This window comes from Pseudocercospora fijiensis, assembly GCF_000340215.1.
Source record: "Pseudocercospora fijiensis CIRAD86 unplaced genomic scaffold MYCFIscaffold_4, whole genome shotgun sequence".
NCBI classification, from domain to species: Eukaryota; Fungi; Ascomycota; class Dothideomycetes; order Mycosphaerellales; family Mycosphaerellaceae; genus Pseudocercospora; species Pseudocercospora fijiensis.
This window is the reverse complement of record NW_006921535.1, coordinates 3,100,062-3,113,478: the sequence shown is the minus strand read 5'-3', so window position 1 is coordinate 3,113,478 and position 13,417 is coordinate 3,100,062. Positions and strand designations below refer to the sequence as shown.

The 13,417-nt window shown below is 47.0% G+C and overlaps 3 protein-coding genes across 3 annotated transcripts; 1 reads left to right on the top strand and 2 right to left on the bottom strand.

The window, feature by feature from the left end:
- Positions 1–599: 599 nt before the first annotated feature.
- Positions 600–3,765, top strand: MYCFIDRAFT_153813 (uncharacterized protein). Its single transcript, XM_007928304.1, has one exon. The coding sequence runs from the start codon at positions 732–734 to the stop codon at positions 3,348–3,350; it is 2,619 nt and encodes an 872-aa protein (XP_007926495.1). The 5' UTR covers positions 600–731; the 3' UTR covers positions 3,351–3,765.
- A 107-nt stretch (positions 3,766–3,872) lies between these two features.
- On the bottom strand, positions 3,873–4,973 carry MYCFIDRAFT_84872 (uncharacterized protein; the record flags this gene model as incomplete). The annotated part of the gene is made up of 1 exon (XM_007928303.1): positions 3,873–4,973. The coding sequence occupies one exon, from the start codon at positions 4,971–4,973 to the stop codon at positions 3,873–3,875; it is 1,101 nt and encodes a 366-aa protein (XP_007926494.1).
- Positions 4,974–5,335: 362 nt separating this feature from the next.
- On the bottom strand, positions 5,336–6,913 carry MYCFIDRAFT_196544 (uncharacterized protein; the record flags this gene model as incomplete). Its single annotated transcript, XM_007928302.1, has 1 exon — positions 5,336–6,913. One exon carries the CDS (start codon positions 6,911–6,913, stop codon positions 5,336–5,338), a length of 1,578 nt encoding a protein of 525 aa, XP_007926493.1.
- Between the last annotated feature and the right edge of the window lie 6,504 nt (positions 6,914–13,417).

The following is a 13,417-nucleotide window of genomic DNA, read 5'->3' as shown; positions in this document are numbered from 1 at the left end:
CCGGTCTCCTTGATGACGAATGCAGAGTTCCGTTAGCTGCGAAAGCAGGCAATCCATGCCGCGTCTGTGTGCTGCATCCGTACAACACTGGCTTCTCCACTGAATGATCCGACCAGCAGAGCCTCACGAGTCACGTGGCAGTCTTGGTGTTCATCGTTTCGGCCTTTTTCACATGAACCTCCAGCTCCACACGCTAATGCAAGTGATTCTGAGTTTGGCATAGCGGGCACAGTGGGCTGGTTGTTGCTTCCATATTCAATATTACACCAGAAGCTACCAACGAGGTACATGTATGGTTATGGGGGTACGAGTCTTGGCTCGGAACGATTAGAATACCGACCGAACATCACCTCAACGTTAGCTTGTCCAAAGTCAAAGTGAGCGCACAGACCGGACGTTTCTGCACGTGTGGATGGAGTGCCCGCATTCGGTCTCACCTCACTGCGAATTGGCCTTCCCTCGCCTTGCCCTTGCCCTGCACGCCTCACTCGTCACCTCACCTGTCAACGCACGCCCCTCACCACCACCTCCGCAGTCTTCTTCAACCTCGCCGCCGCCACCACCACCGCCTACCGCCCACCGCCCATATTGCCTGCGTGTTCGCCATACCATTACGACATCGTGACTCCCGTATCTGACCACCAAGCGTCGCACCACTCAACATTTCCGCATTGGCCCCAACCTGAGTGTGCCGGTCTGACCGGCCACCACCACCACCGAGGCCGCCCGCCATGACCTCTGCCTTCGACGACGATGACCTCGCCCTCTCTATCGCACCCACCCCCGCGGAGAAGCGCCGCGGCAGCAAAGATGATCGCCCGCTCACAGACGTCCAGGCTGCGCGCGAACCGCCGCACACGCGGACGCCCGTCGTGCGCGCACCACCCATGAACCAGCAGTCCAAGGCATTGACCAGGCTGGGCCAGTATAACATTGTAAAGACGCTTGGTGAAGGCTCTTTTGGCAAGGTCAAGCTGGCAACACACGCCGTCAGTGGACAGAAGGTCGCCTTGAAGATCATATCCAGGCGCAAACTGGTCACTCGCGATATGGCTGGACGTATCGAGCGCGAGATCCAATACCTACAACTTCTCCGCCACCCACACATCATCAAGCTCTACACCGTCATAACGACGCCCACGGATATTATCATGGTGCTGGAATATGCCGGAGGCGAGCTTTTTGACTACATTGTCCAAAACGGAAGGATGCAAGAAAAGAAAGCGAGGACCTTCTTCCAGCAGATAATATGTGCCGTCGAATACTGCCATCGCCACAAAATCGTGCATCGGGACCTCAAGCCGGAGAACCTTCTACTCGATGACCAATTGAACGTGAAGATCGCTGACTTTGGACTCAGTAACATCATGACCGATGGCAACTTTTTGAAAACCAGCTGTGGTAGTCCGAATTATGCCGCGCCTGAAGTCATCAGTGGCAAGCTCTATGCTGGTCCCGAGGTCGATGTCTGGAGTTGCGGTGTCATTCTCTACGTGCTCCTGGTCGGCCGTTTACCCTTCGATGATGAGTACATACCTGCTCTTTTCAAGAAGATCGCCCAGGGACAATACCAAGTACCGCAGTATGTCTCTAGTGGAGCTTCGAGGCTTATTAAGGCCATGCTTCAAGTCAATCCAGTGAACAGAATCACGATTGCCGACATTCGGCAGAATGAATGGTTCAAGGAAGATCTGGCCGAGTATCTCCAGTCTCCGGTTGAAGAGTTTCAGGATACTGGTATCGACCCCAGCAAGGCCATTGATCCTACAGCACTTGACCCTGGTAAGCCAGCTGTGGTTCAAGAGAAGATTCACCAGAGTGTTGTTGGAAAGCTTGGCAAGACAATGGGCTACAATTCAACCGATGTGCAGGAGGCGCTGCAGAAGAATGAGGCCAACGCTATCAAAGATGCCTATTTGATTGTCAGGGAGAACGTCATCACTGCCCAGAATCCTGCCTTGCAGAGCCTGATGCCGGAATATCCCAATTCACCACCCCCCTTCCACTCCAACAGCATAGGAATGACGCCTCCCACGAAAGCACGTGCGACTCCGTCCCCAATGCTTTCCCGTAACAAGCCGGCACAATCGCCCTTGGACCACCCACGGCATGGCTCGACTGGATCGGGCTCGATCATGGAAGCCCGCTCACCGATATCCACAATCGCCATCTTGCCGTCTTCATTACCGGACTACCATGCGGCGTACATGAGAGGCCACATCAACAATACTCAGTCTCCAACACAAGGCGAGGAAGACGTGCAGCAGCCGCGTACGAAAGAGGAACAGGAAGCTACCGCTCGGCGGCTCAAGCCCCACAGCAAGAGTTCGACCAACCTACATCGTGAGAAGCCTGACCTTGATATGACCAAGTTTCCCGAAGGTCGACCCAAGAAGCAGCGCCCCACCAAGTGGCAGTTCGGTATTCGAAGTCGCAACTCACCTGCCGAGGCAATGCTAGCCATTTATCGAGCACTGCAAAAGATGGGAGCCCAATGGGAGCTACCGAAGACGAAAGAGCCAGGTGCTGGTAGCGGCGACGTCACCCCGGAGAGACGAGACTCTGATCGCACACGGAGTAATAGTCCTGAGTATAGTGATTCGGACCCAGGCTCTGGTACCGATCCGGAATATGCTACGCACGAGGAGCAAGAACGTCGACGAGCAAAGCGTCGACAGAATGGTGAAGGTGCTCGAGGTCGCGAGAGATATGGCAAGTGGAACGACTGGGGCTACACCATTCCGGAAGATCCGTGGGTCATCATGGCACGATTCAAGAAGGAAGGCATGTATCCTCCTGGCGTCGCGCATCCTACCTCGGCCCACAGCTCGCGAGTCGATCTCAACCCTGACAGCCGGAGATCCAGTGCTGCCGCCATGATAATGTCTACCAACGGATCTGGCAGCAACAGCCATGTGCCAAGCATCAGCAGCAGCCACGAAAATATCGCAGCTACAGGACCAGGTGGCACTGCGAGTCGGCCAGGTTCTGTATTTAGTGGCCACGCTGCCGGCAGCGAGGTCAAGCCAGAGGAAAGCGTGTGGGTTTACGTCACTATTCAATTGTATAGCATTGAGAAGGACTTCTTCCTAGTTGACTTCAAATGTGCTGGTTATGAGAGACTTGTGCGCCGATTCGCTCGCGAAGTCACTGGCAGCAACGAAAGCGATGTTGTGAGAACCGACAACTTGCCAGACGGATACACGTCGGATGACATTGACATCGACGAACACGGCGAAGAACTGGTCGGCGCCGGACGATCGCAGGAAGAGAAAGACATTACCAGTCCCTTCCCATTCCTGGATGTCGCAAGCAGGCTCATTATTCAATTGGCTGAAGCCAATGATTAACGGCCGCACGAAGCAACGAAGATACGATGTCCGTCATTTTCTTTTCACGTTTGCGAAGAGCAGGTCGAAAAGCGCGGCTGGCTATGAGGTGGGATCGACGTACAATTCACTCCACTCTACCGGGCAGGGACCGTCATGGGAAAGCTGGACGAAGAAAAAGAATTAAGAAAAGCAGACAAAGCGACAACAGTGCATTTACGGCGCGGACTGCAGCATCACTCGGCTGGTTGGTGGTGGACAAATTGTGGAATTCTCCTGCGATGATACCTACGGGCGCGACATTCTGCGTGCTTTGCGCCTTTATTGGGCGGGGGAGTTGTTTAGCATCAGGTTGACTCCGCACCATGACCTTCATCAGTGAGGATGTGGTTTGGATGATGATAGGGACACAAGCGTATGGACATAGATTGAATCGATCTTTCTTTTCCTCTCAAACTACTCACACTGCCTCGCTGATCTTCGACAATCATTGATTGCTGATGATCCAGGCAACACAGGCAGATTTTGCTAGCTTCCACCGATCTACAAGGCCACACAACCGCAACCCGCAGTCTTTCCATCTTGAACCTCAGAAGAAGAAGAAGAAGAAGGAGAAGCCTTACTCCTCGCACCCTTCTCCCCCCTCACCTCTTCCACAAACTTCTGCAACTCCTCATCCCCAACCCCCTTCCCTTCAAAATACTCCTTCAATCCGTCGGGTAGTTCCTTCCACAACTCCTTCTTCCTCCTCTCCGCAGTCCCAATCATCTTCTCAAAAAACTCCAATTCAGCATCATCATCATCATCATCACGAAACTTCGGGGTCTGATCAAACAACTCCCCCAAAACTTCATCTTTGTCCTCGACTTTGTTGGCCAACTGTTCGAGCTCGCATAAAATATCACCGATTTGTTTCTCTTTGTGGGTTTTCCAGGGGATCGCGAGGCCGGGCGATGGGTCTGTGGAATGTTTTTTTGAGTTGCCGAAGTCCGAGAGGATTAGATCGGGGTATGAATTCGCGTTGTTGGGTAAGGGGAGGTTGAAGATTAGGTTTTCGTAGTGGATGTCGTTGTGGATTGTTGGGGTCCAGGAGTCGTCGGACACGAGGCGGGGAGGGGTTTTCGCGTCGTCTTCGGCCATGATGATTGTGAGGCCGAGATGCAGGAATAAGAGGGTCTGGGCTATTTGGGAAATCCAGTGCCAGAGGAGCGAGGTTGGGATGCGGAGGGTTGGGTTTTGGTAGCAGTGGTCAAGCAGATCGTGCAGCGTTCCGCCGTTTAGGTAGGTGAGGGTTAGCCAGAGGGGTGGTTGGGAGGGATCTGAAGCGAGTAAGTTAGGGAGGGTGAATGCTGAGGAGGATGGGGTTTTTACCTTGAAGGCTTTGAGGAGGGAGATTTCGCGGGTCATGTCGACCGACTTTGAAATCTTGACCACTTGGAGGTTTTGGCGGAGATTTGAGTACAGTGATGTGGTGGTGGTGGCGTTTGATAGTATGTTTTCCGTGATGGCTTTGGGGATGGAAATGTAGACTGTGCCGAACATTCCCGATGCCAGTTCGCGGACGATGTGGTTGGTTTCTAGGAAGGTTTGTTTCGTGGTGTCTGTCGACATTGCTGAGCCTGTCTGCAGGCCTGGTGGCGACATGGTTGATCGACGAAATTCTGTAGGTATGTGGTGGGAAAGGAAAGAGTGGTTGTGTGGTGAGGGTTGTTGAAATAGCTCTTCGTATTCGGGACGCTTCTTTGTCTCAATTCACTCCATACTGCGCTTTTGCTTTGTTGTGAATGTGAATGCTTTGTCTTGAACGAAGAAAGACATTGTTCCAGCTTCGTGCTCGACCACAAAATGCGTTGTTGAGACGATGACACTTTGACCATTAGGATACGCTGGCGTGCATTGGATGACAAGAGTGACTGCAAGATGTGGTGCATGTAGACTTTAACGTTGTTTTGTACTGTACTGCTACTGGTATCGTGGTGTCCCTTTCTCTCTTTTGCCCTCCAGTCCTAGGCTTTTGGGTGGATCCCGATGTGGTTGACAGCGCTCTCCTTCTCTACGTCCACAGATCCAGTGCGAGCAACAGTCTCGCCCTCCATGGCATGGACGGCTTTAGCATCCTCAGCCTTTCCAATTGCTACAACGTTGAGCGAAAATAGAAGCCAATAGGATTTGGGGCCGACCTCATCGTTGAAGCGCGGCCAAGGCTGAGTCAAAGCAATCAGACAGATACTCTGGCCCAGTGCAGACAATCCGAATGCCTTATCGCGGACATGTTGTGGAAAGATCTTCGAAGCGATTGCGGGTGTGACTGGACCATTTGACCAACAGTATGTAAGGCCAACGATGAAGAACATGGCAACCTCGACTACAGCCGCTGCCTTGTTGTTGTTGTTGCGTGGGAAGGCCGTAGTCAAGCTGGACAAGATGAGGAGAGCGGTCGACTGAATAGCGAAGCCGGCAATGAGTAGCTGCTTACGTCCGAACCTGTCGACGGTGAACGTGTTGATCAAGACGATGAAGAGTTGTAGAACGGCTTGAATGCCGTTGATAGCCAACGCTTGGCTGCCCTTATCCCAGCCAAGTGACTGGTAGATCAGAGTCGCGTACATGGTCAATGCTGCAATGCCTCCGAATTGCTGCAGATACATGGCGTAGAAGCCGTAGGCGAGACGCTTGCGCATTGCTGCACTTTTGAAAATTCCCATGTATCCAGTGTCATAATTCCTGCGGTACTCATGTGATGCAACCATCTCGTGGAACTCGTTTCGAACACGCTCGTCTGTCGGACTCGCAGACCTGAGTCTTGCCAAGGCTTGCAGAGATCTCTCTGGGACTTCCGAGTGTTTCTCGAGCAGCCATCGGGGGCTTTCGATATACCAGAAGCTAACGACGATGAACATCAAGCCGATCGGGATCTGGATGACGTTGGACACTCTCCAGGCGATATTGTAGTGGTGAGTGTGGAAGCTCATTCCATAGCCAGTCCAAAAGGCGATCAGAGTTCCGAGCTGGTAGCCGAACTGTGAGACAGTACCAACAAAGCTTCCACGGAGTAGGCGAGGCGAACATTCTGCAACGTAAAGATTTGTTGCGATATAGACAGATCCGAATCCAAGACCGGTGATCAGGCGACCGACGATGAGTACGGCGTAGGTGTTTGATACAGACTGCAAAACACTGCATCGAATTAGTAAGGATGCCATGCCAAGATCACAGTCATGATACCAGCGTCGTATGCTGGATATGCTGTCAATACCAACTTCGCGACTCGGCAGCTGGTTCAACTCACCATTGAAGCATGTACAGAATACCATACCATACAGCAAAAGTGCTGCGAACCTGCCCTCCTTCGGGAGGAACTTCTCCAAAAGACCCATGGCTGCTATTCGCAGAGGACGTTCAGCTGGAATACTGGCCTTCTCCACCCCGGTACTCTTGACCTTGGATTTTCGAATAGGCTTGAAGGGGCCGTATTCTCGTGGATCCGGCGACAAATATATGTGCCGAATTAAAGCACATCGTGACTTTTGAATTTGCGGAGACGCCTGGGGATAGAACAGAATTAGACCCAAACTCTTTGCCATGTGGAGGCGGCTGCGGAGAAGCCGTTCTCGCCTGAGGGTGAAGTACCAGCAGTTCCACCAATGTCTGGCCACGGCAAGACCCGTTTTGCATTGAGACTGATTAGAGATGTAGACTCACGGTGTATTTAATTTCCGGGCTTATGAACACGGTGTTCACTATATGAACATATACGAGACACAGATTGGTTAGCAAGTAGATCTAGTTATTATAGCGTATCCTATATAAAGTAGAACAATAAAGGAAATAAGACATATAGAAGGTATATAGTAACAATCTTAGTATAGATAACAGCCCTACTAGCTGTTACTGTCGGCAGTAAGGTCGACAGCGTTGTTGCCGCTATCTTCGTCTATATTGTCGCCGCTATTGCGAGTATATTCAAAGTCGCCTTATAGCTTAAATACCTCCTTTAGTATAGCCTTTTCTTTAACTATTACATTTGTATATAGATCGCTCACATTCGCGATACTAATACGAAAGAACGCGAACAAACACGCCCTCGAGGTAGTACGGACCGGGGCATAAAAAAATCTCTATAGCGCTAGTACCTCGAGAACCTAGCTAGGGCGGCAAACTAGCTATTCTAGCTATTCCAGCCATTCTAGCTACTTATCTAAGTGATTATTACTAATCTTATATTTACCTACGTGTTTATAAGACACGCGCTAAGGTAGTCTGTATTCACCGTATAATAACGGTAATGTTTACGGCTATACTATTATATACAATATCTCTAAGACTAATCGAACTCGACACAACTCGTAGTTATGCCCTACATAAAGGCTGTATAACGTGCTGCGCTACGTTTTTAGACGGACGTTTTGTCTCTGCTCGGATTAGCCTTCCGCGGCTACGAGCAGTATCGTATAGTACTGTGTTTTACCGGAAGGTTGAGAATGCTAAGACTTAGGAAACCCTACTAAGAATTTACTAGCAAATCGCCTATTTCTTCCTATTCTTGCGCGATTATAGCCTTAAATACGATAAAATACATGTTGTTAGTATAGCCGTTAAATATGCAGTTTAAGGTATTATTATTATTGTTACTTTATCTATTCTAGCTTTTCTACGCTGCCCGAGCCCTTCCTACCGCCCTACCTAAGTATACGATTTAACTCGCTAAAGAATACTTCGATAGCGGTTACGAGGTAATTAAAATAATAGTAAAGATAGATACGAGCTAGTCGACCGTATATTGTTAGAAGTGCTACTATAGCCTATTTAGTAAGGTATTCCTACCTTTAGAGAGGTTTAAATCGAGTCGTAAGAGGAGGATAACGAAGGAGATAGAAATCTTCCTACTTAAGTACTTATTAGTAAGGCCGGAGATATATCTCGAGGAAATGTATACTACGCTATACGACTAGTTTAATATTAAATTAGATCCTTCTACGGTATAGCGCTACCTATATAGACTCGGTTAGAGTCGTAAGGCTACTCGTAAAGTTGCTAAAGAACGTAGTACGCTAGCAAGAGCGGCCTAGTATACAAAGAGCTAGAAATAGCCTATAGATAAGTTAGTATTTATCGATAAGACTGCCTCTAATAAGAAGACTAGATACCGCAAATATAGATAGTCTCTAAAGGGTATCGATTGCTACGACTATTAGTATACGTAACGGTAAGAGCGAATATCGGTACTTCTAGCACTTATAATCTATAGATACTTGCCTTACACTCTCTATATCTAAGGCGCGGTTAACTAGGTTACATTTAACGATTAGATTAAGAATAAAGTACTACCTCTTCTTAACGATAATATAATTATTATAATAGACAATACTTTAATCTACTATAGCTAGAAGGTCGAGGAGATAATCCGCTTAGCTAGACATACCCTTAAGTATCTACTACTATACTCGCCGGACTTAAATCCTATTAAACAGACCTTCGCTATACTAAAGAAGTAGATTAAGAAGAACAAAGATCTTATAGAAGATTTTAAGACCTTCTACGACTTCCTTATATAGGCTCTTAGTTATATTAGCAATATAGACGTTATAGGGTTATTCAAACATAGCGGCTATAACGTATACGGCTTCGAGACTAACGAGGAAAGCTAGCTTACTAGCAACCTTTAGTCGCTTTAGATTTAACTACTACAACATCGATAATATATCTTAGTATCTATAGGACATTAAGATAACGTGTATCTAAAGCTCCGCTGCGATTTTTATATATATAACTAGTATAGTATTAGTATAGCAAAATTAATCAGGTGTTAGTGCGTATACTAAGCTTTATATATCTTACTAGCTTTCGATACTACCGAATTTCTCGAAGTAACGACGGCAATAGAGACATACGTAACGGAGTAAATAGAACGCTATTCAATTCGCTATTACTATATAAACGCCTATTAAATCTGAACTAATAAAAGCGGCCGTCGCTCCGTTACAAATATTATTATTTTCTTACTCCTTCTTAGATAGTTTTTCCTTCTAGAAGCGCTTTAAACAGTTACGTAAGGTGCCTAGGTTACCTTTATAGAAGCTAAGCTCCTTCTACTCTCTTAAAGGAAGTTAATATAACTAGTCGCAGTTATATCGTTTAGTTATAAAGTATGCTTCTATCTTTAAGAGCTATTCTTTGTCTTCTAGCTCTTTCTATTTATACTATATCGCTACCTATATAAAGAACTGTCTAAGTAGACTTCTTAGCGGAGTATTAAGCTACTAAGTAACCTGCTTTAGAATAGGTAAATCTTGTTCTTCTTGTTATTATTATATAGGCTAAGCTTCTTACTAAGCGGTAGAAGCAACGCCTAGCTACTAATTAATTAAGTTAAATATAGTCTCGAAGAGCTTAATATAGTTAATAGCCGGCGGCGGCGGCGGTAGATAAACTAGCGTAGAGCGAGCCTTTACTACTAGTATCTATAGCTCCTTCGAGGCGGTAAGTAGACTATTTAGTTTGCGAGATTGCTACTTCTCTTTATATAACTGCATCTTCGCTAATATACTATACGGCGGCTTCTTAATAGTTACACCTTCTTGCTTTATAGTAAGGGTATAATATAAAGATCTCGGTAGTAGGCTAATAGAATTAGTCTGTTCCCGTAGGGGTCGCGATAAGCCGAGCTTTTCCTAACGGACTAGGGTCCGACGGCGGACCCCCGGCGGGCTACGTCGCTTAAGCCTATAAAGGCTACGTCGCTTACCCCTATCGGCAGGGATAAAAGAGGCACTACGCTTCCCTCTCTCTCGGATTTCCTAAGATTATTCTAGTATTACGGATAGAGGCTATTACATTGCTATATAACCTAATACTCGTTTTGTATATCCTTACTTCTAACGATATCCTAATATAATAATCTTTAAACCTTTCTACTAAGGGTAGCGGTCCGATATGCCTTTAAAAAGAACAACTCGTATAGCGACTTAATAGCTAAGCGATAGTAGAATACTACCTATAGGCTCTACTAGCGACTTAGGCGAATCGTCTCTACTCTCGGAAGTGCCGAGTAGTCGAGAATAGTCGCCGGCAGATTAACTCCGTAGTAGGGAATCGTAGGCCGATACTATAAGCGGAGCCCTCCTAGAAGGAACGCCTAGAGTCGAGGAAGTCGAAGAAAACGACTTTATAAGCGACGCTCGCGTACTAATAGGTATAGAGGGAAGTAACGACGACGACGACGAATAACTAGTAACCTAGTTTACGGACGTAAAGGCAGAGCAACGGAGGCTCCTACTAAAGAAGCTTACTTATCTCGAGAAAGATAACGAAAAGCTTACTAAGGAAATAGGCCGCTAGGCCGACCCTTCGAGGTCTACTATCTTAGAATCCGAAGCTATCCCGTCCTCGTCGCGCCTCCTACCGATACTATATACCGCCGGCGGACCCTATATAGATAGCCGTAAGCGGATAGCCTCCTTAACCGATTACGGGCTACTACCTAAGAGAACTATTAAGGATTCTCCGATATATAAGGGTAAAAGCCTAAAGGAGCACTATAAATAGTATATAGCGTATAAGATCGCTTTCCTCTAGGTACTATATACCTACGACTCCGATCGGTCTAAGATTACCTACGCTATATAGTTCCTAGAGGGAACCTCTAAGGAACTATAGTAGAAATAGTAGCTTCGTAATAAGAAGCTACTAGAGCTCCTACGGGAATACCGTACCTAGCGATAGTTTACGGACTAGCTACTAGACGAGTTAGATAACCCGATTGCCTATATACTCGACGTATACGAGAAGTACGCTAAGACTAAGTAGCGCAAGGGTTAAAATTCTAGGAACTTTCTCCTCTATATAGAGACTCTAGAAGAATAGATCGAACCTTATACTCCTAATTAACTTCTCTTCTATTACTTCTCCCGCCTACGGCCCGAACTGCGTATCGCTGTTACGGACTATAACGTAATCCCTAAGGATCGGGAGGAGCTATACCGCCTAGCGACTACGCTTAAGAAGAACCTAGCTACGAAGGATAAGAAGCCCTAACGCTCTCGCCCGGCGTCGTCGCTAGCGAACCTAGATCGGGGAAGGTCTAAGCTAAGGGAAAAATCTAAGCCTAGGGAAAAGTCTAGGCTAAGAAGAGAAGATAGAGATAAGGGTAAAGATAAAGATCGATCGAGGGACTCTAAACCTCGCGCCCTAGCGGCGAATAGTAAGGATAAAGAGATCCGATACTACTACTATAATAAGGTAGGATATATCCGACCCGACTATCCTAAGAAAGATAAAGAAAAGAACGGCAACCCTAATAAGTAATAGCTTAGCCGCTCGGGAAAAGTATAGGCTTTATCGTAGCCTCTTCGATAGCGGTAGGGCCTATCCTAGTACAATTAGAGGAAGCGATCGAAACAGTTAGCGAGGTATAAACTCCGTAAGGAGACCGCTAACAGATCGCAGTTACTCTCGATACTAGCGCCTAGGTAACCCTCCTATAGTAGCGGCTTATAGTCGAGTAGGAATTGCCTCGTACTAATATAGACCTCCTATACTTGTAATAGTTAAAGGATTAGTAGATAACCTGCTACGGTACGTATAAGCTAGAGCTTAGTATAACCGATAGTAAGGGCTAGGCGAGAACCTATAAGGTCCTTATATATAGTATAGACTAGAGCGGAGTCGAACTCCTACTCGGAAGGCATACCTTACGGTCTACCGGCATCGATATTTAGAATAGGCCGGGGACCTAGATATAGGGCTTTATAGCGTAGCAAATCGAACGTATATCGCTAAAGCGCCTAAAGAGAGAGATAAAGAAAGGAGCAACTATCTACTACGTAGGTTAGCTAGGGCTAGGGGCCGACGGCGGTACGCTAGCGTTCCGAATCCTTAATATTACGCTAGGCACTAAACTAACCTTGCCTAGCGCGCTCGAATTATATCGAGACGTTTTTAATAAAAACTCCGCGAGCATCCTCCTTTCCTTTAGAGAGACTAATTACGCGATTAAGTTAGTCGAAGGGAAAGAGCCTCCCTATAGACTACTATATATCCTCTCTCCTCGAGAGCTAGAGGTCCTCCGAGAATACCTCGCTAAGGAGCTTAAGACCGGCCGTATCGTATATAGTACGAGCCCCGCTAGCGCTCTACTCCTATTCGTACCGAAGAAGGATAGAGGCTTACGCCTTTACGTAGATTATAGGGCATTAAACTCTATTACGATTAAAGATAGGACTCTACTCCCTCTTATCGATAAGACGTTAGACCGACTAGTCGGAGCTAAGTACTTTACTACGTTAAACCTAAAGGACGCGTACTACCGTATCCGTATTCGAGAAGGTAACGAATAGAAGACTGCGTTCCGTACGCGGTATAGCTACTTCGAATATCGCGTTATGCCTTTTAGCCTAACTAACGTACTAGCTACGTTCTAGGCGTATATAAACCGCGCTCTAGCTAGCCTACTAGACGATATATACGTAGTATATCTAGACGATATCCTAATCTATACCTATAGCGATAGCCTAGAAAGCTACTAGGCTGCTGTACGTAGAATCCTTAACCGCCTATAGGCCGCCGACTTGTTCTATAATATTAAGAAGTATATCTTCGCCGCTAAAGAGGTCGCGTTCCTAGGTTTTCGCATTAACCGATAGGGGGTCGCTACCGACCTAGAGAAGGTGTCTACTATTATAGAGTAGCTAATACCTAAGTCGATTTAGGAAGTGCAATCCTTCCTTAGATTTGCTAACTTCTACCGACGCTTTATTAATAGGTATTCGAAGGTAGTCGCCCTAATTACCGACCTCCTTAAAAAGGATATACCGTAGAATTAGGGAGCTAGATAGTAGGGCGCTTTTAAGCTACTAAAGGAGCGGTTTACGACCGCGCTAGTGCTACGACACTTCGACCTATTAAAGGACCTCCGCTTAGAAACCGACGCCTTAGATTTCGGGCTATTAGGCATCGTTTCCTAGCTTTAGGATAATAGCCTTTAGTATCCGGTAGCGTTTACCTCGAGGAAGATAATCGAGGCAGAACGGAACTACTAGACTTATAACTAAGAACTCCTCGCAATCGTGTATTGCTTTAGGACTTAGTGT

Excerpts from the sequence above, each read along its gene's own strand:
- MYCFIDRAFT_153813 (XM_007928304.1), top strand. The coding sequence starts at position 732 with ATGACCTCTGCCTTCGACGACGATGACCTCGCCCTCTCTATCGCACCC.